Below are 26,333 nucleotides of genomic sequence, written 5' to 3'. Positions count from 1 at the left end.
ATGTCGGAGAATGGGTTATTTTATTTTAATTTATTTTTATTGAATTTGGTTTAAAAAAATCTTTTACAAAACCATTGAACACATTCCAATTAAATACAATCCAAATAAAACCATAAAAAGAAGAGAAACAGAAAAAAATAGAAGAGAGTAGAGAATAAAAAAAATAAACGGTGAACAAATTGTCCACACTATTTACTATTTACATCACATTCGTCCTAAAACTACTTTCGAGGGGATTGGGTCCTCCGACGTATTCCATATCTATGACATGTAATCACCACAGCTGTGCGGCTTCGGAAACTTTTTTCTGCGTCGATGACGTCGATGCGCCGTCGTCGAGGACCTCCTCCTCCGACATCATCCGATGTGATAAGTAGGACGCACGACGCCCGTAGCCTCAGTTCCGTTTTTTCCGCGAACGTGTTGCTTCGTGATTCTCGGTTCACGCCTCGACTCTTTGGAGTTCTGTTCTTCTCGGTTGTGAAAATCCTTCGTGTGAAGATGTCTTCTACTTCGTCTTCGACCCCGCGTCTGGGTTTCAAGAAGTGCGGGGAGTGTGGGTCCAAGGTGTCGGTGACGGACTCGCACGACGCCTGCCTCTGGTGCCTCGGGGAGGCCCACGACACGGATGACTGTATCGACTGCCAGTCGCTCACGTCCAAAGCCTTACGTGAACGTAAGAAGAAGTTGTCGGTAGGTCGGGTGTCCAAGCCCAGGAAGTCGAAGTCTGCGGGGCTTTCGACGGATGATTCGAGGGGTGATTCTAGGAGTCGGTCTCGCCACTCCTCAGCCTCTTCGAGGTATTCTCGGAAGCGCCGACGCCGGTCGTCTTCCAGGTCCTCTTCGGAGGACTCTGCCCGGCACGTCGCTTACCCCACCAGCCGTGCGACGCCGGAGGAATGGGCTTCCTTCGGGAAGAAAATGCTGGCGATTCTTGAGTCGCAGGGTACTAAGCCGTCCGCGCCCCCGAGTGGGGTCGGTCGTGAGAGGTCGAGAGACACCGCTCGCAAGAGTGGTCGGCACGAGTCACGGGAGAGGTCCCGTTCGGACAAGGAGACTCGTTCTCGACGTACCCGTTCCAGGTCCCGGTCCTCGACGCGTTTGACACCGTGTGCACCTGTGTGGTCTTCGAGGAAGACATCGACGTCTGAGGCGTCGAGGGCGTCGACAGGCTTTCTCGAGGCTCCGGCTCCGAGGAAGTGGTCGAAGCCGTCGACGCTCAGGTCGTCGAGGGACACGCTCGGGGCTCCGGCCTCGAGGGCTGTGTCGACGCCGCCGATGCTGGAGGCGCTGCATCTGACGTCGACGCCGATCCTCTCGGCGCTGATGCCGGTTCTCTCGACGCCGGCGCCGATTCGCTCGACGCCATCAACGCCTTTCGTGTCGGAGGTACCCCGTGGCACGGGAGAACCCCCTAGGAAGGCTCTGGTTAAGAGCAAGCACTCTCGTGTGCCTTCTTTTCGCCACCTGGACTATATTTCAGAGGCGGATGAGGATTCTGATGGCCTGGTTCCTAGTCGGGTTCCAGATGAAATTGTCTCGGGCCATAGTCAGTTTGACGATTTGAGACAGTCACTGCATGATGCCAGTGGACTGGACACCTCTCCGGAGGTGGAGTTTTGTAGGCCTGAGCCTGGCTCTCATGCCGATTCCTCGTACCGGCGCCTTATGGCTAGGGTTTCTGAGTACTTGGGATGGTCTGCTCCCCCAGGGGAGTTTGTGCAGGATGATCTGACGGACATCCTTGATGTTGGTCCCCCAACTGATCCGGTACTGCCGTTCCATATGGCTTTACAGAGAAGGGTGGCAGTGGCTTGGACTGCTCCGGAGAGTCTCCCGGCGGTAGGCAGATCCTTGTCGCGAAAATACCGTCCAGCCAGTAGCGACCCCTGCTACTTGACCAGGCACCCCACTCCGGAGAGTTTGGTGGTGCAGGCGGCCAGGGCCCCGGCAAAGCAGGCGTCGTACCCTACCATCCCTCCTGATAGGGACGACAAACGTTTTGATGGCTGGGCGAAGAAAGTGTTTTCTTCTGGTGGTATGGCGCTTCAGGCGGCCAACTCCATTTGTGCCTTGTCTCGTTTCACACACACTCTGTGTAACTGTGTTGCGTTAGTGGCTGAACATATTCCCGAAGGGGACGAACGGGATGGTTTACTTGCTATGGTCCAGGATGGTAAGGATGCCATGTGTGAGTCCGTTCAGTTAGGTTTGGACTTAGCTGAATGCGTCAGTAGGTCCATGGCGGCGAGCACCGTGATACGCAGGTTTGCGTGGTTGCGGAAGTCGGGGTTTGCTCCTGATGTGCAGTCTTGGCTCCTCAACATGCCCTTTGACGGTGAACACCTTTTTGGCAGCAAGGCTGACGAGAGCCTTGAGAGGTTGCAGACCTCGAAAGCTGCAGCGAAGTCGTTGGGCGCTGCAGTTCGCCAACCTCCGCCTTTTCGTCCTAGGGGACAGCAGTGGAGGGGTGGTTCCTTTCGCTATTACTCGTCCTTCAGTAAAGCGAGAGGAGCTGGCAGTCAAAGAGGCCAACGCAGGGGTACCAGAGGTGGACGACAGGGTACCCGTGGTGCCAAGGCCGCTCGGGCAGTTGCCTCTTTGCCCTCAGGTAACGCCGCGGCCGCTCCCACTCAGTCATGAGGCCATGTCCCATGGTTCGCCGGTTGGGGGAAGGCTGGCGCAGCATCTTGTAGAGTGGCAAGCCATTACTTCAGATGTGTGGGTTCTGGAGATCATAACCCACGGCTACTGTCTTCCCTTTCGGCACAGGCCTCGCGACAATCCACCGGGGAACCTCTCTTTGCAGAGTCCGGATCCGCTCCTTGCGCAGGAAATTCAAGCCCTGCTGGAGAAAGGCGCCATAGAACTGGTGCCTGTAGCGGAGAGGAACAAGGGATGGTATTCCCCTTATTTTTTGATTTCGAAGAAAGACTGGGATTGAGACCCATCATGGACTTGCGCGGTTTGAACAAACTCCTCAGGAAGGACAAGTTCAAGATGGTTACTCTCTCTCAAGTCCTCCAGGCCCTTCAGCTTCAGGACTGGTTGGTGTCACTCGACCTCAAGGATGCTTACTTCCATGTGCCGATCCATCCCAAGCACAAGAAGTAACTGAGGTTCGCGGTTGGCGACTCGCACTTTCAGTTTCGGGTCCTGCCGTTCGGGTTGACCTCCGCCCCGAGGGTTTTCACCAAGCTCATGGTGGTGGTGGCAGCGCATCTCAGGCAAGGGGGGATTCACGTCTACCCCTACCTGGACGATTGGTTGATCAGGGGGAGCTCTCCCGAGCGAGTCCTGGATCATCTGTCCGTCACCTGCCACTCCCTTCACAGGCTGGGCTTCTCCCTCAATTTAAAGAAGTCCCATTTGACGCCAACACAGCGGCTCCAGTACATCGGAGCAGTGCTCGACACTTCCCTGGGGCAGTGTTTTCCTCCCCAGGTGAGGGCTCTTCACATTCAGCAGATGGTGCACAAGTTTCAGCATGCCCAGACGCTCCCAGCGTTCGAGTTCTTGAGGTTGCTCGGCCTCATGGCATCCTGCATTCTTCTGGTGCCAGAGGCTCGCCTGCGGATGAGATCTTTGCAGTGGGCACTCAAGACGCAATGGTCGCAGTCCTCAGGCAGGATGTCGGACCCGGTTCAGGTGCCTCCCTCGGTCGCCCGGGACCTTCTGTGGTGGGCCGTCGAAGGCAACTTGATGAAGGGGGCTCCATTTTGGCTTCCCTGGCCGGAGGCGACGATCATGACGGATGCATCCCTCACGGGTTGGGGAGCTCATGCCAACGGGCTGACAGTCAGCGGTCGTTGGTCTCCGTCGGAGTCCAGACTCCATATCAATCTGTTGGAGCTGAGGGCCGTCAGGCTAGCCCTGAAGGCTTTTCTGCCGACTGTGCAAGGAAAGAGTGTCCTGATCCTGACGGACAACACAGTGGCCATGCACTACCTCAACAAAAAGGGGGGGGGGCAGGGTCACTTCCTCTGTGCAGGGAGGCGATGCAGCTCGAGTTCTGGGCCATCCAGCAGGAAGTTTCGATCTCGGCAGTTCATCTGGCCGGAGACGAAAACATGACGGCGGACGCTCTGAGCAGGCAGAGCACGATCTCTCACGAGTGGGAGTTGGCTCAGGAGTTTCTCCTGGAGATCTTCGCCCTTTGGGGGACCCCTCAAGTGGATCTCTTCGCCTCCAGTGTCAACCGGAAGTGCGAAAGGTTTTGCTCGCGGGAATTTCCTCCAAAAGGAGCCTTAGGAGACGCGTTCGTGGTGGAGTGGTCGTTCCCGCTGCTGTACGCGTTTCCTCCAGTCCCCGTCATCCCGCAAGTGCTGCGGAGGTTACGGAAGTTCGGTTCCCGGATTATCCTCATTGCTCCGGCGTGGGCTTGGAGGACGTGGTACCCGGACCTTCTCGACTTGTCCATCTGCCCTCCGCGTCGTCTTCCCTACCGAGACGATCTGCTCTCACGGGAGGGGGGTCAGGTTCTCCATCCAGAGGTCAGATCCCTCAACCTTCACGCTTGGCTTCTGAAAGGTTGAGGTATAAGGATTGGGACCTCCCTGAAGATGTGATGGAGGTGTTGCTTTCGGCCCGAAGGCCAGCAACAAATTCTCTGTACCGTTGGCGTAAGTTCTGCGACTGGTGCCGAGTTCAGAATGTGGACCCTTTTGCATGCGACATCCCCATGGTTCTGTCCTTTTTACTTTCTTTGGCCCACAGGGGCTTGCAAGTGGGTACCATTAAAGGTTACCTGGCGGCTCTGTCCATCTTTAAGCGCTCGTCTGAAGAGTGTTCTTACTTTAAAATCCCTTTATTTTCACAGTTTCTGCAAGGGCTCACTAATGTGTTCCCTCCGTCACCTTTCCTGGTGCCCGGTTCTATCCTCCTCTGCATCCTGGTAAGGAAGAGGAGAGGCTCCATAGGCTTGATCCTAGGAGAGCTTTAAGTTTTTATGTTTCACGCATGTCCCGGGTCTGAGTGGACGATCAACTCTTTATTGGTTACGCTGGGAAGCGTTTAGGGCAAGCTGTGACGAAACAGACTTTGTCTCGCTGGATTATTTTGCCCATCTCGGAGTGCTACCGCTTGGCGGGTAAGGACCCGCTGGCTTGCGGGCCCATTCTACCAGGGGTATGGCTGCATCTACTGCCCTGCAGAGGGGTGTTCCTCTTCGCAACATCTGTGATGCAGCCACCTGGGCTTCAGTACATACATTTGTACTTCACTATTCCCTCGATTCCATCCGAGCGCAGGATCTGGCCTTTGGCAAGGCGGTCCTTTGCTCTGCTATTTGATTGGCTATTCTAAATTTTGATTCTAAATTCTTTCCCTCCTCCTTGCTCTGGTACTGCTTTGGGAGTCTGTCATAGATATGGAATACGTCGGAGGACCCAATCCCCTCGAAGAACAAGTTACTTTCTTACCTGGTAACGTTCTTTCGATGGGATGGTCCAACGATGTATTCTATATCGCTCCCGCCCTGCCTTCCCCGCTGCAGAATTTCTTTGCGATTGCAGCTTACGTTCCGCAAGGCTTTGTGTCTGACTGGCAGTTGGCTAGTGTCACACGTTCTGGGGGAAAAAACTACAACTGAGGCTACGGGTGTCGTGCGTCCTACTTATCACATCGGATGACGTCGGAGGAGGTCCTCGACGACGGCGCATCGACGTCATCGACGCAGGACGCAGATGCCGAAAAAAGTTTCCGAAGCAGCACAGCTGTGGTGATTACAAGTCATAGATATGGAATACGTCGTCGGACCATCCCATCGAAAGAACGTTACCAGGTAAGAAAGTAACTTGTTCTTCTCGTTCATTGGACCACTTAACAATGGTTCATGACTGGGTATTAGTCTACATTTATACATTTATTCTACATTTATGCCGGTCCGATTGCACAGCGAGTAGAGCGCTCGATTTGACATCTCTGGAGAGTCTGCTGATGCAGGTTTGAATCCCGGCAGGGCCAAACTCAGCCTTTCATCCTTCAGGGTCGATAAATGAGCAGCACACACCGTGGGTAATAATAAGCAGCGCTAAGATACCTGACGGTTCGTATAACTAATATAAATGCTGAATTATTATTATTATTATTACAATTTTCAGATGACAATACCTCGCAGGATGACCAGGCGATATGTACAGCATAATTTACCATCCCTGTGCCAGCATGTTCAAACTCACATATGGGAGGCTTCCAACCTATCTGATGGACCGAGTTTCCCATCCCTTTCGCCTCTGATGTAATTAAGTTCCTAAAAAACAATGTTATTCCTCTCCAGTACCTTGACCACTGCTGTTGTCAAAGCATCATCATGGCCAGCTATCAGTCTATCCCAAAACATGTCCCCCCAAATGGTTTTCTTTGCCCACCCCAAATCTCTCAAACAATGTAAGTATGGAGGGCCAGGTCACATTCTATCAGTAGGTGTTTGAGGGATTCGTTGGCTGGATCTTTGCATACTCTACACAGAGTGATCGCCTTTCCTCCTTCGCCTCGTCTTGACAGGATTTCCCCCGTGTGGACGACATTTAAACGGATTCTTAGTTCTTTCAGATCCTCCAATCAGGAAATTTTACTAGATACCTGGCTAAAGACCCCTGTATTTTGTCTACTTTCTGAAATAGGTTTGTTGGAGCTAATGATCGCATATTATCTATTGTCTCTCACCAGTCCATCTCATCAAGGGCCTTTTTTACTTTCCCTGGGTTGTGGATCAGTGTTTCCCGATCTGTGTTTGCATTAACCAACCCTTCTTCTACCTTTTGCTTCTAAGCTGGAGAGAGTATTAGATCTATGGTTGCCCACATAACTATTAATATTAGCATATAATGTACCCTCCTGCGCCGTGATAAGGCGAAGGCGGCAGCTTAATTTCCAACCTGCTTGTGCCTTCAATGAGCGTAAGACTAGTTCAAATCTGAGACTGGTTATGGGGAAGTTTAAGGGAAGACTAAGAGCCCTCTTCCAAATAAGCCCTTCCAGCCTTTGCCAATCCACATTCCATAACAATGGCTTGGCTTCTAACCCGTAAAGAACTACGGGAACGACCTTGGCAGAGTAGAATTTAATCAATGGGAGGATCGAAAAAATTTACAGAACTTCATTAGTACCTTTTTCATCTGTGGAACTGACTGTGCAATCTTAGTCTGGATGTCTATTTCCACATTTGAGATAGATGGTGAAGCATAGATTTTATAGCCCAAGTAGACCACCTCCTGAACTCTTGGGATTGGTTGTCCCCCCAACTCCCACTAGGAGAAGGCCACCTTCTTTTGCGGGTGCCTGAAGACCGCTATTTTGGAATTCTTGGGATTGATTGTGAGCCAGTTCTCCTTTGCATAGCAGTCCAGTTTATTTAGCAAACGCTGCAGCCCTATTGCATTGTTGTCCAATAACACCACATCATCGGCATAGGCCAGCCAGTGAATCTTTTATCCATTAATCATTGGGCCGGCCAATGGGGACGATCCGAGGTATTCCCCCAGATCTGCCAGATGAAAATTGAAGAATAGTGGTGCACCCAGGCAACCCTGACTAGCCCCTCTTTCTACCCTAATGGGGTCAGAGAGATGTCCCTCAGCATCCAGACGGTCTCTAATTGTGGTGTACTTGTGTATCTCCACAAGGATTGCCAAAAGACCCTCAGGGATTCCCCACCCTAAGTTTTTCCCCTCAGGCGATTTCTGTTGACTAGGTCAAATGCTCTGGAGAAATCAACCCAAGCCCCATAACGTTGTTTTTCTCCTTTTAAGCATTGTCCTCTCACTCGAGACACTCGGTACCAACCAATTGAATGGGTTATTATAGCCCACTACCTACAGGACGTTTCTTAACATAAATCCTAAATCTTTAACTTAGTTAATATTGTAGCATTTGTTTTGGCGGTCTGAGGCTGGTGTTGGTGAAAACGCACTGGCAGCCCGAGCCCTTGTAGACTTGTGTGAAGCAAGCGACTCGGCGAGGCCCAGAACATCAGCCATGGGTGCTGATAGCGTTGACCTTAGATCTGTTTTTGCTCTCAGCAGCGCAGGCCCCTCATCCTTTTTTTTTTTTCTTTTTTTTTTCCTTTTGTAATGAGAAGGAAATGGGTTTTGCATGTCTTGTGCCGATTTCCCATTTGAAAAATAAACTGCAAACCAAAATGGCCATCGGCTAAACAGAAAAGTGACATTGTCCCTTTTCCATTTCCATGGAGGCCAGCGAGCTGACGGGATGAGGAAAAGGGGTGGGGTGTTGGCATGTGATGGGAGGGGAGCTAAGGGAAGGGGGTTGTTTCAGTGTGACAGAGAGAAATGCGAGGCAAAGGGGGCTAGGCAGGTGGAAAACACATGGGGGCTTAGAGTAGCACATGAGGCAAGAATAGAATGTGGATTTATACTAGCAGTTCAGGCCTGTGTCCTAGCCTCGTGATTGGCTGGCACCCCTCCCACCTGGGGGCTGGAACAGATTAATTTGGTCATGTACAGGCTACATTTTGATGCTTCAATTTTGATATTTATTCAGTCTGTGATTAGGTAGTACCTTTTTAAAGAATGTTGTTTCCTATTTCCTTTTAATTTCATGCATTTATTGGTTCTTTGATAACTATAGTTTAAGGAATGCTGGCATTTTCTATTGGTGCAGTGTGCGAACACCACAGAGAGTATGTTTCTCCTGAAAGTTCATAGTCTTCCAACCACCTCCTAAATAGCTCAAGATCCACGTTGAGTGGCTTCTTTCGTACTGGATGTGCTGAGCCAGTGCCCTTGCCAAGCTGAAATTTCGAAAAGAACTTCTAAAGTAAGTCCCAAGGTGGAATCTAACTACTGTTCCATTATTAAGACAGTTCCACAAGTAAAATAGAAGCTGGGAGATAAGGAAGATGTGGAAGGCTCTGGTGTATCTGGTGTATAGTTAATACCTAACCCTCCAAAAATCAGCACAACTGCCAAACTTACTAAAATATAGGCACTGTGATGAATCTGAGCATGCAGTTCCTTTCTTCCCCGGGGGAGACCTTTCCCAGGGGGGCAGGGCGATAGTCCACAGTACAATAACCCCCCTGGGGGGCGGTGCACAGGGAGGATCACCTGGGAAGGGAAGCCCCTTACGGAACAAGGGATGACAATCTTCAAGAGATGCAACATTACCCAGCTGAAACTTCAAGCCCTTTTCAGGTATTCCATCTCTCCTGATAGAACTGATATGTTTTATTGTGAAACCAATCCAACAAATTCATTCATTCAGACTAAAGATCTATCTAATATGGCATTGACTTATTACATCTGAAACCATGTACTGAGATGAAGAAGAGGACTGTGAGTATGAAGATCACTCGGGTAAAGCGAGGTGAGCAGTATAGTCCTTTAACAAATCTGATTGGTTCAAGACCACTCCGTTCCCCAAAGTGGGAGTTTACAGAGGCAAGCCATAAGAGTCCCTCTAAGCAGGTATTGCTGGGAAAGAAAAGCTATCGGCTGTGAAGCAGAATACAGAGAGGCGAGAACAACACAGAAATGAGATGCTGTTTTCTGAGGAAGGAAAGAGAGTGAGCATAGCACAGGAGCTGGCTATTCTGAAGCTTGCATTTCGAATATACGCAGGGCCGTCTTACTGCATCCACAGCAAACCAGAGGCGAGAGCAGACCGCAAGGAGGACGTGGGACGCTTGCAGAAGAACCGAACTGAGAGCAACTTCAAAGGCTACCAGACCCTCCTAGATGGAATTCTGCCAGACAGAAAATGGAAACCGCAAATGAAGGTGCATGGGCTGGTGGGAATTGACAGGAGGTATGAGGAAGCCAGGTGAAGCACAGAAAGGACCAAATAAGGGTTTGCGAATATTTTACACTGAGGCACTAAGACAAATACAGAGAAGCAATGGGGTAGATGCCCCCAGTCATTAATAAATGCATAACAAGTGACTGCACGACAAGTGAAAACCTAGCTTGGCAAGAGAGTGAACCAGGCTATTGCAGACAACAATTGCAAATCTTGGACCCGCACCCACATGAAGTTGAAAGTATAAGGGAGCCCGAGACTCTGCGTACAAGCAAGATTTCAAACCAGGAACGGTAAGTTTGGCAGGAGAGTATACCAGACGAACCCAAGATTCCATTGAAAGTCTGGGACCCGCACTCAAAAGAGAGACCAAGGATAAAAGGGTTTGGGACCTGTGAAGGCATCATGAGTCATTCCACAACAGTTTCAAGTTTTCTCAACAAACGTTATTTTAACTTAAATGCCAGAATGGAGTAATGCCTAACTTGCCCTATGCTAAGGTAGGATTTCCCTACCTAAAGAAAACTAGTCTGCGTCAGGAAGTCCAAATCAAGTCAGTCTGTATCCAAAACCGATACTTGCAGTCACAATTAAATGCATACCATGTGTAAGGATGTCAGCCTCAAAATAAATAGTGTCCAAAGTAGAGTTCTCAGCTTCTTCCAGCTCTTGGCTTGTAATCAGCTTGTTATCTGCTTTCCTTCCGCACGATCAAAATAGTTAATCAAATACAGGGGCTTCCTTTCCCCTAGTTCATACTAGTGCATCAAACAAAAAGTGTTCCCGTCCCCTAAGTTCACAACAGTTCATCGAATGCAGGGGTTTCCTTCCCCATGAGTTAAAATCTTCCAGCTCTTTAAAAACAACCCACATTCCTTGTAAGTCTTCCCAACTCACTTGTCATCTGTATTTTTCACTGGTTCACCAAAATAGTTCTGTCTCTTGATTTCAAGATCACTTGAGCAACTATGGCAAAACACAAGCTTCCTTTTTATAATTATATTCATTTGCTTTTCCAAAAGGACCACACAGTCTTCCCATTACAAGTCATGCAACCAATACCTTTCTTCATCTGCTTTTCATCAACAAATGTCTGCTGCTTTCCCTTGACAGTGGAGATTGTTCCTTTCATCAGGAGTATACTTTACAATGGCTAGTTTGGCCACCATTCACTTTATCCTTTCTGTGCGTCCTGGCTCTTGCCAATACAGGTTTCTTCTTAACCTGCAGTTCCTTGAACATTTTGCTTGGTTTGCTTGTGTCAATACCCGTTTCTCTTCTCATCCCCTTCTTGGGATTCTATTTGCTTTGCCAGCACTTGTATTTCAACCAATTAACTTTGTGCTATTTGCCACTTGTACCACCTTACTTTCATTCCATTCAATCATGCTGATTACTTGATTATGCTCTGTTTAGCATTCAGAAATGCTTAATTAAATTCAGACGGGTTCATAACTTAATTTGGTTCTGTACGGCATTCATGTCTTTCAGTTCAAAACTCATCTGGTTTAGCCTTGGAACTACTTCGTTAATTCGAGATTTAAAGGCACTTGTTTCAGCATTCAAAAGTGCTAATGACAATTTCCAGTTCGTTCGATATTCAAGAAAGGCTTGCTTCAGGTTACTGGAGTGCCCCGGTATGAGTGTTCCCGATTTACAACCACCAATTTGTGCGGCAGCTCCCGCCGGCTTCGTTCCTTTCTGTGTTCTGCAATCAGCTTCCACTGTCTCCGGTCTTCCCTCGCAAAGGTTGAGAGAGCACTGCTTGCTCTCTTGGAGGTCCACTATGACCGAGTACTGCCCCACAGCTCCTTCTGCATATGCCCAACACAGAGGGTGTGCAGGCCTTCCAGACCTTCTCCGAGTTGTCCTCAGCCGCGGCATCCCTTGTCCCTGCTCGATGCGGCTTCCAGCACCCATGTCTCCTACTCCTGTCTCTACAGTCCACCTCTCTCCAGCCGGCTCCAAACTTCAGCCTGCTGTTTCTCTCTCCTTGTGCACAGTCCACATTTTTATACCCGTTAGGCTTACTAAGTGACCACAGATGAAGGTCATTTAGTCCAGTTGCCTGACCATAGTTAATGGGACATGCCTGGCCAGCCCATCTGAACTCCTCCATTGCCCTCTTCTTCGTCTCAGTACTCCGCAGTGTTTGGTGAGGTTAACATTAAAGGAAATGTTCTTAACTCTGTGTTGTCTCCTCCTCATTTTGGTATTTGGCTGATATGTGTCTGCGTTAAGAATACAAGGTTAATCTCACCCAAATGAGGATGTGTCCTCCTAGTTGGTCTTTTCCTCGTCCCAGTATTAATTTTGTAGAGGAGTAGGGGGGAAAGGCTGATAGTAACCAACAAAGGCTGCTGGGACAGAAGGTTCATTTTGGTAAGGGAATGGGGGAATACCCTGTCTCACCTAAGGGCGTCCTCTTCCCCACTCCCCAAGTTCCCTCCACCCAAGTGATCCTCCCTCCCATATCCACCCCAAGGGTCGAGATCCAAAAGTGATGGCCTTTCCCTGACCACCTGAGCAGAGTATGCCGGGAGGAAAGAAGTGAGGATGCCCTCAGGTTCCTCACAGACCCTAAAGGTAACCAGAAATAACAGGGGCTGAAGTCCTATAGAGGAATTAAAGACAATATGAGATGACTGGGTCTTGGCAGGAGGGTACACCAAGACCCCTCAAGTATTGCTAGTCTGGGATTCGCCCCCAAATAGAAGGCTGGAAACGAAGGGGTTTAAAACCCTCGGACTGAGAATGTGTTGTACCTTTTGGAGAATCCCTTGTGTTTTGTATGAGAAGAGACTCTTGTCCTTTTGAAGTCTAGGGCAAAGGAGTAACACCCTAATATTGAAACATTTCTTGAATCCTTTGGAAGCCCACCTGGCTGAGAACATGTATGTTGCCGTGATGATCACTATTTTCTTTAGAGTGAGATCACGCTTGCACCATTTTGTTAGTTTATAGTGTCAGGCACAGAGTTAGGTTTTGGGGACATGTCTAGGACAGACTTTATACTTTTAGAAATCCTGACTTCTTTCACTAATCCTTTTGAGGCAGGGAACCCCTTCTTAGATGCAGGTCTAGAAAGGCCTTTTCCTCAACCTTTCTTTATCAGTAAAAGTCTAAACCCCAAAATATGCCACTCTTCACAACCCATACTCCCCTCCATGGAGAAGTCTGCTGTCTGCCCTTTGTTGCCCATGCAATGTTGTGTTTATATTGTCATACCAGAGGCCCTAATAGTGCATTCTAAAAAGAGGGGCTCTACTATTGTGTTATCTGATCTCAAGAGGCCGTATGACATAAAAGAATCCCTTCAATGTATGGTAATTGCTGATTACAAGTATGTATTAAAAACAGGCTATGGTTTTATTATTGAAATGTATTTTTCCTTGCCTAAATGTATCTCGGTCAACAAGAAGAAATATTGTTTTCCTGTTTAAAATCCTTATTCCAAAAGTAGAAGTAAAATACCCCACCTTACCTGCAGCCTTTCTCCCACCCGTATAAAAGCACTAAACCAAGAGTCCCTTAACCTGGAGACACTTGTTTCAGGAGTTGAGGAATTATGGGGTTCCCTATTCCCTATTGTCTCTGTGGCAAGTATGTTTTTGTTTCTTAATCCTTTGTTGATCCTCCTTGCACAGTGGCACAAACAGGACTTCTTATACTAATTGAAACCAACTCAAACACAGGGTGCAGTTTAGCATTTTCATTGCAAAAGTAGTAAGTCGGTTTCTTCAGTAAGACACAACTTCACTCCTGTGATCTAGGAGGTCCTAGGAAAATCCTACCTCTAAAAAATCTCAACACCAACAAATGTGGTTATACAAATGAAAATTGGATGTTTATGTGTGTGTATATGTAGAAGCAACGCTTTTAAAATACTCGCATTCCCAAGCTGTTTTGGAGAAGGAATTACAATTCTACTGGTTGGAACCAAAGTTCGCATTATTATTTGTATAAAAGAATTCTACTTATGCATTTTGCAAAGAGGAACACTTTAAGGTTGTCCACTGACATGAGCACTTGCAAAATCATATAATTGTATACTGGCTCAGAAAACTATGGGCCTCATTAGGAGGGCTGGCGGCCGCAGAATGAACGGTGCCGGTAAGGGACCGGCACCGTTCATTACGGGCCGCCACATTATGAGGTCTGCAGCAGGTCCCGCTCTGCATGCCTGGCCAGACCAGACGTGTAGAGCGGGACCCACTAGCAGTCCAGCATGCTAACAACGGGCCCGTCAAATCCGTTGGAATCCACCCCTTTCCCATTGAGCCCTACTGGGGCTCAATAGTAATGGGGATGTTCTGGGTCCCGCGAAAGGGATTTACTGGGCCCTCCAAGGTCGGAATGGCCCGGTAAATCCCCTTTTGCGGGACCCGGGTTTGGAGGCAGCCATGCCTTTATTAAGGGCATGGCTACCTCTAAACTCGAAATGAGGCCCTCTATCAGTGGTCTTCAAACTTTTTTGGCCTGGGACCCCCTGAGCAAAGTCTGGGCAGGCCGGGCCCCCCCAAAAAAGTGCCAGATGGACAGTATGTAGAAATCGCTATGAACTTTTGCGTGCCGTCACCGCACCCTATTCCCAGTACAGACCCTGGGCTCTCCCCACCCTACTCCCACCACCATCCCAGTGCTGCCGCCCATCCTGCTCCCACCACAGTCCCAAAACACAAGCATACACACATCCATACACATTTAAATACAAAATAAATCGCCATAAACGTACCTTCTGCAGGGGCCTGCGTGTGGTTGCTAAAATGCCCCGCTCTAGGTTGCTCTGCCCGTATGTGCGAGGAGGTGCAGGAGCACCCCCTCGCACATACTATACATACATACATGCAGGGCCCCAGTCAGCATTTCCAATGAGCTATGCAAGGCTGGCGAAGCAAAACTCCCCAGCGTTGCATGGCTCAGTGATCATGTGCGGCTAGGGAACTGAACTGTCAATCAATGTGATGCATCTTCCCCAACAAAACAAAAAAATAGTTAACGCTATGAGATTTGCACCAACCTTAACTTTACTGTAAACCATGTAGACAATGCAGTGTTTTACAGAAGCAGTACTGTATTTCTGCATTATGCAACAACTTAAATTGTTATGAATGGAATTGCATGACTGCTTTTAATAAAGTTACACATACTGGTCTTTGCCAAAGAGGATATAGTTAGCTTAATAAAAGTATCATCCAGATTACTTTTCTTTTTCAGTTGTTTGAAAAAGAAAACCTTGCCTAGCACTCCCACAGTGGCGTTAGGCATGTAAGAGTGAAGGAGATGATTACTGTTGCACTCGCTCTCCATTAGTGCCTTTGAACTTGAAGTTTACAGAGGAGAGGGTGGCGAGAGTCTTGAGAGCCAGGGAGGAATTCAGGGTGAGAGGTGCTTTTATTGAACATGGTAACTTAAATAGCTAACTTTGCTACACCAGTGTCAATTTAATGTGCACACCTCCTACAGAACTGCATAGCAATTTGCTGTGCAACATTGCTTATTTTATGCCTTGCTAACGTAATCCAGGGGGCATCATTTGCACTGGCAACTAGTCAATGGCTGGTGATAGTTGACTCTTGGCGAATAAGAAATGGTGTGCTGTTTGTATGTATAGAATTGAGCTGATGGGTGACTTATATGGCTGCCGAGTAGCTTGCAACTTGAATTTCTGCACCTGAGTAAACTAACCCTGCACATGCCCTTCAGGCAATTCGAGCCAAGGCCGTGCATATCATAGGCGTGTGGTTATGTTAACCTCTCGACTAGTAATGTGATGAAAAGCCTTTTGGTTCTTGGTAAAGGCACCCCTCGTATTCCCAAGCTAGAGTGGAATGCCTTGTGTTACTAAAACCAGTCCTCTTTTGACTCTGAACATTAACCTGTAATAGCTATGATCAAAACAATCAATGTGAGAGCTTTACTAATTGCTGTTAAAGAAACTTTGGTGCACTAAAAGTTTCTTTGTTTTGGCCCCTCAATCATTGTGTGTGATATTTGTACAATTTAGAATAGGGAAATGCCCACCCATCACCTTCCAGCTGTACTTCTTTCTATGAATGGAAGGTAAATAGTTTAAGACTGACGCCTTGGCCAAGTTTCTGTTTTTCCGCCCATTGTATGGCTCTATTAAGGCAAGGTAGTAAAAAACAGTCTCAAAAGATTCACAGGTTCGTATGTGCCTTTCAGTATTCTCTTTCAGCATGTTGCCTATTAGTAATTTAGCTAATTTACAATGGAGTGAGTGGTGTTCCCAGAAAGGTAAGCTATATGCTAAAGGACCCCATGCTTGTACGTTTTAACCCATCATAGATAATCACCTAGTATCACATACACGTTTTGTAAATTGGCCAGTTAAAGCACAGCTGTTGATCATTGGAATTATGACAAAAAAAAGAAATACAGTAAAAATAAATGTTTCATTATAATTTTTTTAGATTTGCTTTGAATTGGTGTGATTTTAGATTTGCTGGTTTTGTGTATTAATTGTTTTGGATAGTTCCATAGTTAAAAAAAAAAAACTTGCTATTAATGCCATTGGGTGATGTACACGCATGATAACGTCTTGTAAATAAATAAAATAAATGATGATAGTTAGCTGGACCAAATTATCCTTCTGTGCTTGAGCGAGTATTGCGCTCGGGCCTTCCTAATAACCTCCCAAGTTCATTGTGCCTGGGTGCAAGTGTAATATGACTGGGGAGAACATAGATTGAACAGTGTTCGTTAGTTTTATTGTCACACCATCTTCATGTAAAGCCTTTGATTTTTGCTAACAATGAAGCAGCATATAGCTACTTGAATAAATCACTTTCTTGCACCACTCCTTATCAAACATATGACTTGGACACTGGCTGTAAAGGTTACTTTATTACGGTCCTTTGCATTAATACATGTGTTTTTTTCATTAACAGCAACAATATCAGAGTGCCTTATTCTGGGCAGACAAAGTAGCATCATTGTCTCATGGTGAGTAGGATCTTCTGTTACAGTGGATATATTTTCTTCATTAAACCTGTTTCCATCTCAGTTTTTTTATACATTTCCTAAACTCCCTGTTCTGTCTTTGACACCACTATCCATACCTAAACCATGATTCCACCATCTTTTAAATGTTCTTAACTTTCCGTTCAGCTCTGAATACAATGCCTAAATTACCATTTCTGGAGCGATTAGAGTACATTCCCTTTTAGTGAAATCTCAGTAATTCATTTATGAGATTGTATCCGCACACTTTTTGATAATGTTGATGCCATGGAAAGTGGTGATGGTGAAGGACTAAATCGTAAATTTGGTTTTAAACACCGTCTCTGATTTCTCTAGAGGATCCTCGGGATGTGTATTGGTTGGCCCAGTGTCTCTACCTGACCACTCAGTATCACAGGGCAGCACACGCTATACGGTCTCGGAAACTTGATAAAGTAAGTCTTCTTTTTACTGTTGACTGCATAACTTTAAAATGCATGGTAACTGTTCATATTACCTGTTCCTGATTCAATGCACAAACTGAACTTGTTGTTTGGGTGGCCAAAGAGTCTTTAAAAAAAAGTCAACTTTGATCGTTGGAATGTCATATCCGGAATGTTGCACTTCGTTTTCAATATCAAATGAATTCCCATACAGGGGTGCAATGAATCTGTAGTCTTAAACATCATAAGAGCATTCATAATTGAGGCCCCCCCCCCCCCCCAGTTGTATAACGGTTAGCTCTGCTCAGATTGCCACTAGCTGGCTTAGGTCATGTAGTGTAATTCCAAACTTGGTGACCTAATGGTCTGACACATACAGTATTTGGGGTTGGGGTTTATGATGCATTGACCTGCTTCCCAAGGAAGAGGGAATTGGCAACATCCACTCCCTGCCCCACTCAACATAGTCCAGGGTTTCCTTTCCAGGAGATTTTGTATCTGCACTAATTGGGGTTCTGGTATAGATTTAAAAACTAAATAGGCCTCCCTTGTAACTAATATTCTGTGATTCCTGATTTGGTAAGAGGTTGAGGTTTAAGTATGACGCACATTGTTTTAGGCCTTTTCTTTATTTGTACTTGGTTTATTTAAACCGTTGCAAGAGAAACACAATTAAAAGGTAACAACAAAAAAAATCAATCAGAAGAAAAAGAACAAAGGAAAGAAAAGAAAAAAAGAATGGCAAACAATTGTAAGCTGTTGCTAACTGGTTGATACAATTTAAAACTAACAATGATAAACATATTGTTACATTTCCACACTTAATAATTTTAAACAAAAAATTCAGTTATACAAACTGCAGTGAACTAACAATACTGCTAATCTCTACAATTCATCAGTTCTCACGTTAAAAATACAATGGTTTAAAAGAATAATTTGATCAAAACTATCATATCATATTCAAAACATTGTTCTGAGTGAATTCATGTTGGATTCGTAGGGCTTAACTTGTATTATGTTTACTAATGAGACATATTCATTACTAAGGATTACTACCCATTCTCTTCACGTCAAGTCACATATGTTTTTCAGAAAAGCAATTAGTCTAATTTTTAGTGACATTACATTGCCATGGAGCATCTGAGATCACAGTACCTCTCTATTATCTAAGGAAATGGATTTCACAGATTTAGAGAAGTATAGAATTCTCTGTGGGAGGAGTGAGGGACATACAAGCGATACATGTTGGAGGGTTTCCTCTCCTTTCCTGCCACATCACAAAAAGTGACACCAATTTTCATTGCCCCTATTCATGTGTCTAATGTTTAGTATCAATTGTGTCTTCATGACGTTCATCCTGAAAGGCATCGTTTCATTTCTGATCAGTCTGCTAGGATACTTGCTTAAGTACCCTTCTATTTCCGGATAACATTTCCAGAAGGAGGCTACTTGGGAGTAGATTTTAGAACGTTGGATGATGGACTTGTTGTCGGACCAGTCATTATATATCAATATTTTCTTCACCTTATCCAGATTGTCTATCAGGGTTAATATTGGCACTCCAATATTGCTCTACTGGCAGTTGCTAGATAAATATATGGGTCCAACCATAGCTCCATGGGAGTGATTGAGGTTGAGAGCTAGGGCTTAACTTTGTCACGACCCTGCTTGCATTGCTGGCTGCATAGATGAGGCATGGGAACCTAACTCCATTCTCCTGTCTTTTTACCTCGTTTATTTTTCAACTCTACCTTCATATCCAGGGTGGTTACGGGTACGAGGGAGATGCTTTAATTAGGGGAACCCTTCAGATTAATGTGGTGGCCAATTCTATGGAACGCTGAATATCAGATTACGGATTTGGAGAAACTGATCACCTGCAATACTTCAATTTAGGGGGAAGGATACTAAACTAGTCAATTAAACCAGGAGTGCGAAAGGGGACCTAACGGATCTTGCAAAACCTTTTCATGTTGCTACTTCTATGAAAGGTCTTATTTCAGCAATTTATTTCTCTTGAGCAGGAGAATGTGCCCTTCGGAGGCAAGAAGCCCAGTTGGGAGCATGATCTAGTGGTGGAGTTAAACGAGGGGTTGTGGGACATGATCTGCAAGAAGACAGATCTAACCTGTAGCAACAATCTGCTCGTGTGCAGCATACGATTCTGTGTCAGTGGCACAACACTCCTGACAGATTACACAAATTCTCCCCCACCACAACGGACACTTGTTGGAGAGCAAGAAGCCTGAGAGGGGTATATGTACATGTCGGTGGAAATGCCTGACCTTAGAGGCGTTTTTGTTGAAGGCAAGGTCTGCTATTGCTGAGATAGTGGGCTTGCAGTTCCAGATGATCCTTGCTTATCATTTTGCAGGATCAGAGGGTTGAGAAGCTCGGCATTTGGTATTGAGGCATCTGCACCAAACCCACACTGCAACCTGCTCCTTGCTGCAAATGGTGTATAGAACAGCATTGGGGTAAACCAGATCCTTCAGCTAAGTAAATGTAGCTGCATACAAAAGACTAAAGCATATCGAGGCGCTTGAAACATTGTTAAACATATTAAGTGACACTCTGAGATAATTTATCGGGACCAGGTCACTGTTTCTGGACTATGCCTCATGGGACTTTAATGTGGTACTTGCCCAATTATACTATGAGCTCTTTTTGACATCTAATGTACTGGGTCTGCTTGTGTTTAACATCAGCACCTTGTGCTGTCTCTCAGGATAAAGGTAGGATGGATGTGTGGAATTTGGGTTGGTTTATAAACTATTACTGTGCATTCATTTGTGCTTCACTGGTAATAAACTGGTTGCACAAAAATAACGCTCTGTTTAAAACATTCATAAACCAATTTTAAATAGTGAAGTCTTGCATGTTTAGAATAATATATGTGTTGCAGATAGCCTCAAGAATGCACCAACTCCCAAAGACAGTTCCAGGGTTTTTATTTTGATTTGTAGAAAAGGAATTGCTAAGGCCCTTCCCCCTTGGTCTAACATAGGGCGCAGTCGAACTCTAGCAGAGGGTCCCTCAAACTGAGGTTGATTCCTAGAGATTGGTAATCCCTACCATCTAATACGCTGCCTAACTACAATTGGGGGCCTAAAGGCAAATTACTGTCTAATCGAAGAATCCCCAATGAGATTTGACATGGGGTTTTTAGTGCCTTCCAGACTCTTGCATGCTCTGATGTTCCTGCCCCTATACCTCTGTCTCCTCTGCCCCTTTCCTCCACCTACTCTCCTCCATTCTATTCCACCCACAGTCTTTCCTCTCTCCCCCTTTCACTGTCACTTTCTCACTCATTACCTAACCACTCCACCCCCACACAAACTTTCATGCTCAATTACCACGAACTCTCGCCAACTTATACCGCACCTGGCACACAGCCAGAATAATCCTCCACGCTCCTCTGCACCATCCTTTCTCCGCCTGGTCTCTTGGCTTGCCTCTTCCTCCTCTGACCTCACCTGAACAACCCACAACTTCCTGTTTCCGCAACTCTCTTTATCCTCCTCCTTTTCCTCTCATTGGCTATCCTCCTCTGCTGCCTTCCTGGGCCAATGGCCAAACGTATAAAAAGGGTCTAAGTCCCACCCCTTTCTTATGTGCAGGTCTGCCGGGTTTGGCAATGACATCCTGCAGTGGTGAGTTATACAGTTGAAGTCCCAGTTACTGTGAGGGTCTCCCAGGCTTGTTAGCCCATTAGTCTGGCTGGGGAGCCACTTTGCAGCTCAGTAACAGGTGTGTTTAATGCCTGTGTTAAGCTGTTTGGAGCTTTCTGCATACAAGCTGGCACCCGTTTTGGGGTGCTGTGCTGTGTCGCATAGTGCTTTGAGAGCATGTTTGCATGGCAACTCTTCTGATTTTAAGCTGGTCTCCCATCATTCTGACGCCAGGCATGTTGGAACATTTAGTTTCTTGCAAAAAAGAGACAAACTGGCAAGCATCATGCAAGACTGGTATGGGGGGGGGGGGGGATTGACAGTGGTACTCTGCATACGTGTACTGGTATTATAAGCAGTGACCGGGACTGCTGACCTCCCAACTGCCAGGTCAACAATGGGGGTTTGTTCTGACGTGTAGCGTTTTCTGGGGACTACTATTGTGCTAAAGTAGACCAGGATTATTTCTATTATGTCAAAATCAGTACATTATCACTTTAAATGTGAAAGATGCACAAGAAGGAATTTCAGACACAGATAGATATTGAGCTGTCAGCTTTTTAAATTTATTTTGCTGCTGAATGCATTTATTAATCGTGCATTTTTTGATATTGAGCTGTCAGCTTTTTAAATTTATTTTGCTGCTAGATGCATTTAATAATCATGCATCAGTATTAATTAAGAAAAAAAGTATATTGTTAAAAAGAACAGTTGCGAGCTGCAAAGGGTTCAATCACAAAAACAGAGTTTGCATAACGATTAATTCTTAATATTTCCTCAAACAGCTGTTTTTGACAAAACAAATTTGTAACCACCACCTAAAGTGACTAGTGATTAAGATATAAAACATACATAGCAAACATAACAACCAAAACAAAAGCAATAAATGGAAAAGCTTTGGGTTATGTGTATCCAGGCTGGAGGGTGACCTAACAGGTGGTCGACGTCTAGATATGGATCAGGAAAGATGTTGTGACCAGGCAAAGTATTGAGGTACTGGTCAAAGGGACATTTCGGCTTGGAGCCTTCATCTAGGGCCTGGGGTAGGTCTCCCTAAAAATAGAAACAGGGGGACTGCATTAGTGTCTGAGTGAAAAGTTTAAAACTGTTGTTTTAAAAAACACATGACATAATAATCTCCGTGAATGTAGTACACCACTCTAAAAATCGAGGACAAGGAAGACACGGGACTGACCTTGGGGGGTGCAGATCTGTTAAGATCTGAAGTTAATGTAGCTCATGGATGGCAAGAGATGCTAATTAGTTTGGTCTTCTGGCAGTCCGCTATGGATTGCTGCAAAAATCAAAGAACATGTGGTTCTGGGTGAGTTTACTATTAGTGGAGGAAAATAACAGAAAGATGTATAACCAAGTGTGCCATAAAGACAAGTTCTCACCTGACTAGGTTCTAGCTGCGCGACGAGTCTCAGGAAGTACGCAGGGTGCCAGTTGGTTTTGCACTTGATCATTAAGATATGGACCAGCACATAATGGTGGCTGGCTGATAGTTTATGGTCTGTAGTCGTCCTACAAGGGAAGCGAAATGTATGCGCCCGTTACGATAATTCGTAAGGAAAGGGTCTGTGCTGTGTGCCCAAGGAGGAAAAGGACATACCTGGTATTAAGTCCTAGGCTCGCTGCCGGCTGGCGTGTGGGGCCGCATCTCGGGCTCGCTGCAGGTTGGCGTGTGGGGCCGCGTCTGCTATTTGCGACTAGATCGCTGCGTGCAGGTTAGCGAACTGAAATGCGCCGGGCACTGCACGTCTGTACTGAATGCGCATGCGCATCAGGAGTAGTGTTCGACCTCCCAACTGCCACCTTCTCCATCTGAGGTAGGACTGGCTCTAGCTTCCACCCTGGTAGGGCTCACAACCCAAGCAGAGAGGGGTCCTCATTCCCTCTTGACAGGATCAGCTCACTGCCCCCTCACATAAGGTAAAATATGCTTCTAGTTTCTGCATCCTTTCAAATTCACCCATTTAAAATTTTGGTCAAATGTTTGTCTAAATGCACAGTTGAGTAGATGAGTTACAATACCTCCTAAACAACTTGTTGCCAAATTTGCCAGTGGCCTCGTAGCTAAAAACGTATGTGTACTGGGTTTCTGCTGTATATACCATGTTGCTACTGCCAATAATATCAGTGAACTATTCTTTACTTCTGCCAAATTCGCTTGGAGCTCTTGCCCCGATTCTTGTGTTCTGGCTTCCTCCGACCTTGGAACCTCCCAGTTCTTGTGCATGCAGGTATCGACTAAGGGAGGTCCAGGAATTTAGTTGAGATATGAGTTTGCCCTAGACAGGTTTTACCCTATGAGTAAATGCCTTCCTAATGCCACTTAATCCACAGTAGACTCAATGTCCTCCTTGAAATAACTGGCATCTGGCAGAAACTTCATGGTGCAAAGGGAGAATTTACATATTACTCCACAGTACACACCACCCATTCTAGGTTGTATATGTGGCTAGCCACCAGGGTTATTGTGAGCAACAGTTGCAGGGTTCAACATTGAGATTCGACAGGCGGGAGCGAAAACCAGCTCCTGGGTGTCAGGCATCACCCTGTAGGCAGGAGCTACTGCAGGGGAACCAGGAGCTACCAGGGATGGCCCTTTAACATGTTGTCCAATTTGTATGATCCATTGTGTTTAAATGTGTATTAGATGTGTTCTAATTCTTCTTTATTAACATACTCAAATACTCAAAGTTAATGTCACATTTACATGTTTGGAAGGCACCAGTTGGCCCTAAGAGACAAATGTAGCTCTTGGTTGCAAGCTAACCAGGCTTTACCATGCTAGGAGGAGCTAAACAGCTCCCCTCAATTTCGGACCCAGAGTTGCAAAATTCTCCCCAAAACCTTATCTATCTGATCACTAGCCAATACTGGTCAACATAACATTTTCGCCACATTGCCCCTGTGCCTATACATAACGGTTTAAAGTGCAGCCCCTTACTGACTTCATTTTTAAAATCGAGTTTGGTGATAACCTCATCAGCTTTTTCCAATCCGTGCCCCATCTGCGATCAGCCCCTTCTCCATCTGGGAGAACTTTAAGCTTTATATTCGAGATGGTGTATCTCCCAGGAGTACACCATATTTAAATTAGTGAGCAGAGAATTAGACTATTGTAAAAGTAAACCACTCGAAACCACATACTCCTCAAACAGCTCATTGGATTCAGTAAAGTGCCTGCATCTACAGCTAGCCAAATTCTGACAACTAGCATCTAGGAAGGCTAAAATGTGTGCCCGAAAGTCAATGGCTCTAAAGTATGCTGAATCGGGTCATCTTGTGTGCCTTTTAGTATGGACTGTGAAACAGGAAAGAGGCTCCACAGAGATGAACTCTATACTGTTGCCTGATGGAACACTCCACTCCGATCCCACCACAAAAAATGCCACCTTCCTCACATATTATTGCAGTTACAGACATGACAATGGGTGTTTCTATAATTGAAAAGTATACATTGTTTAACTTTCAATTTGATTTCTAGGATGACACACATTACACCCAATGAGATGCTGACACATAACTGGTTACTCAATGAGGGGTCATTATAGATTTGAGAGTTTATATTGTTTATTTGAAACCCAATTTGGAATGTGGCTCAAATTGCGATTTAAATGTTTAAGGATATATATGGCCCAACAATGGAACAACCAACGTATGTAAAAGTTGGACATGCCAATGGGTATAGACATTTGCAAAGTATGCATGGTGCAAAATTCAATCTGTTTTAATACCAGAATGACACAAATATACATTGAATGATATGCTAACGTAGAATGGGTTACCCACTGAGAGATTGTAACAGATTTGAGAGTTGATATGGTCTTTGAATATATACTTAAGTTATAGGTTTACACTTAATGTCCCAAATGCAGCTTTCAAACTACACAATTAAAAGTAAGAGTTGAGCACATGAGTCTTGGAAGTTTTATTTTATATAATTTTTCACATATTACTCCTCTCTTTATTCCACCAAATTGGTGAAATCAGATCGCCAGCTTCCCGTCTACCTCAATAAAGCCACTCTGTTCTAGCAGAATGACAAGCAACTCGTGCCAATTAACAGCCCCCTGTCCATTGCTGAAATTGTAGAGGCAATTGAAGATCTGTAATCCGGTAAGGCTCTAGGACCAAACGGGCTAGCCATAGAATTCTACAAAGAATTTGTGGACGTCCTAACACTCAAACGAGTGGACGTATATAGGGAAGCATTAAAGCAAGGTAGTCTGCCTTGCTCCACTAACAGAACCCACATTTTAGTCATCCTCTAATCTAACAAGAAACCCACTGACTGCTGATGCTATAGACCACTATTGTTAAATATAGATAACCAGATCTTGGTGAAGATTCTGGCCCGCAAGCTACTACCCCTTCCGTCGGGCATGAGCCTTGATGATCAGTCCAGATTTGTACTGGGCCGTTCTGCCACACAAAACATTTGGACATTATTTAATGTCCTATCGCTAATTGATTCCAAGCTGGCAGCTCTCACAGCCTTTCTTGATACCTTGCTGGCTGTCCTTAAGCGTATGGGGTAGGTTCATACTTTATATCACTGGTGGGACAACCTTATTCTGTCAACATTCAAGGCTGCAGATAAATTGGATTAAATCAGAGCTTTTCCAGTTAACAGATGCAGGAACCCCATCTTTTTACTGTAAAGGCTTTAAATGGTCTAAAGACTAGGTGACCTGGACATGTCAGCGAGTTTGTAATCTCATTTAATTATAGCTCCCTTTTAGAAGAATGTCAATCTAAAGTTAAGGGATGTAGAACACTAGCAATTTCAATCATGGCCAGAATTGTATTACTTAAAATAATTCTATTACCCAAATGCCTCTACCTGTTTACAAATATACCTGTTCGATTAAACACTGTTCTTCGTAAAACTCCAGTCACGGTTAACCACACTCATTTTTGGGGGGGGGGGAGGGACATCCCGCGTCATTTGGCAGATGTTAACCCTACCCTACCTCAACAGTTGTCTCAGTTTCCCTGACATTGAAACCTGTGCTCTTGTTAGTATGCTACACTATGTCCTATTTTGGTATATGCCAGCTGAAACCTCTTATGAACCCAATTAGAGAAAATGTCGGCCCGCCCCCCTCTCTTGATTCTGTATCACTATCCTCACTACCCTACCCCGCAGCTCTATTGACACCGTCCAAGCCTCTCGCTGGGCATGCCAGAAAATTCACCTTAAATGCACCTGCTCTACTCCATATAATCCAACAATATTCCTATATAAAGCTGAATGTCTTCCATTTATTTTAGTGGAAGGAAAAAAATGTAAGTTAAGCAAAATGAGTTTCATCAGACTGGACGACCCATTTGAAAGTCCCCAATTCATCACATTGGCAAAGTTTTGTGAGCATTCTGCCCCCCCGCCCCACCACCCTTCTTTATTCAGAGTACAACACACCTGCATCAAAGGTGTTATCTTCACCAAGTTTTCCACAGTCCTTTCTGAACCAACTGCCAGCCT

The 26,333-nt window shown here is 45.7% G+C and overlaps 1 protein-coding gene across 4 annotated transcripts in view; it reads left to right on the top strand.

Moving 5' to 3' along the window:
- The window catches only part of CDC16 (cell division cycle 16), a 755,778-nt gene that overhangs the window by 43,799 nt on the left and 685,646 nt on the right, over positions 1-26,333 (top strand). For all 4 annotated transcript variants that reach the window (XM_069637116.1, XM_069637117.1, XM_069637118.1 and 1 more), the window contains 2 exons: positions 16,671-16,725; positions 17,080-17,177. In XM_069637116.1, the coding sequence (XP_069493217.1) occupies positions 16,671-16,725; positions 17,080-17,177 (153 nt within the window). The remainder of the gene's footprint in view (positions 1-16,670; positions 16,726-17,079; positions 17,178-26,333) is intronic.

Source organism: Ambystoma mexicanum, chromosome 7p (genome assembly GCF_040938575.1).
Source record: "Ambystoma mexicanum isolate Mex_15411 chromosome 7p, UKY_AmexF1_1, whole genome shotgun sequence".
Classification (NCBI taxonomy): Eukaryota; Metazoa; Chordata; class Amphibia; order Caudata; family Ambystomatidae; genus Ambystoma; species Ambystoma mexicanum.
Note: the sequence above shows the minus strand (reverse complement) of the source record. Positions and strands in the feature narration are given on the sequence as shown.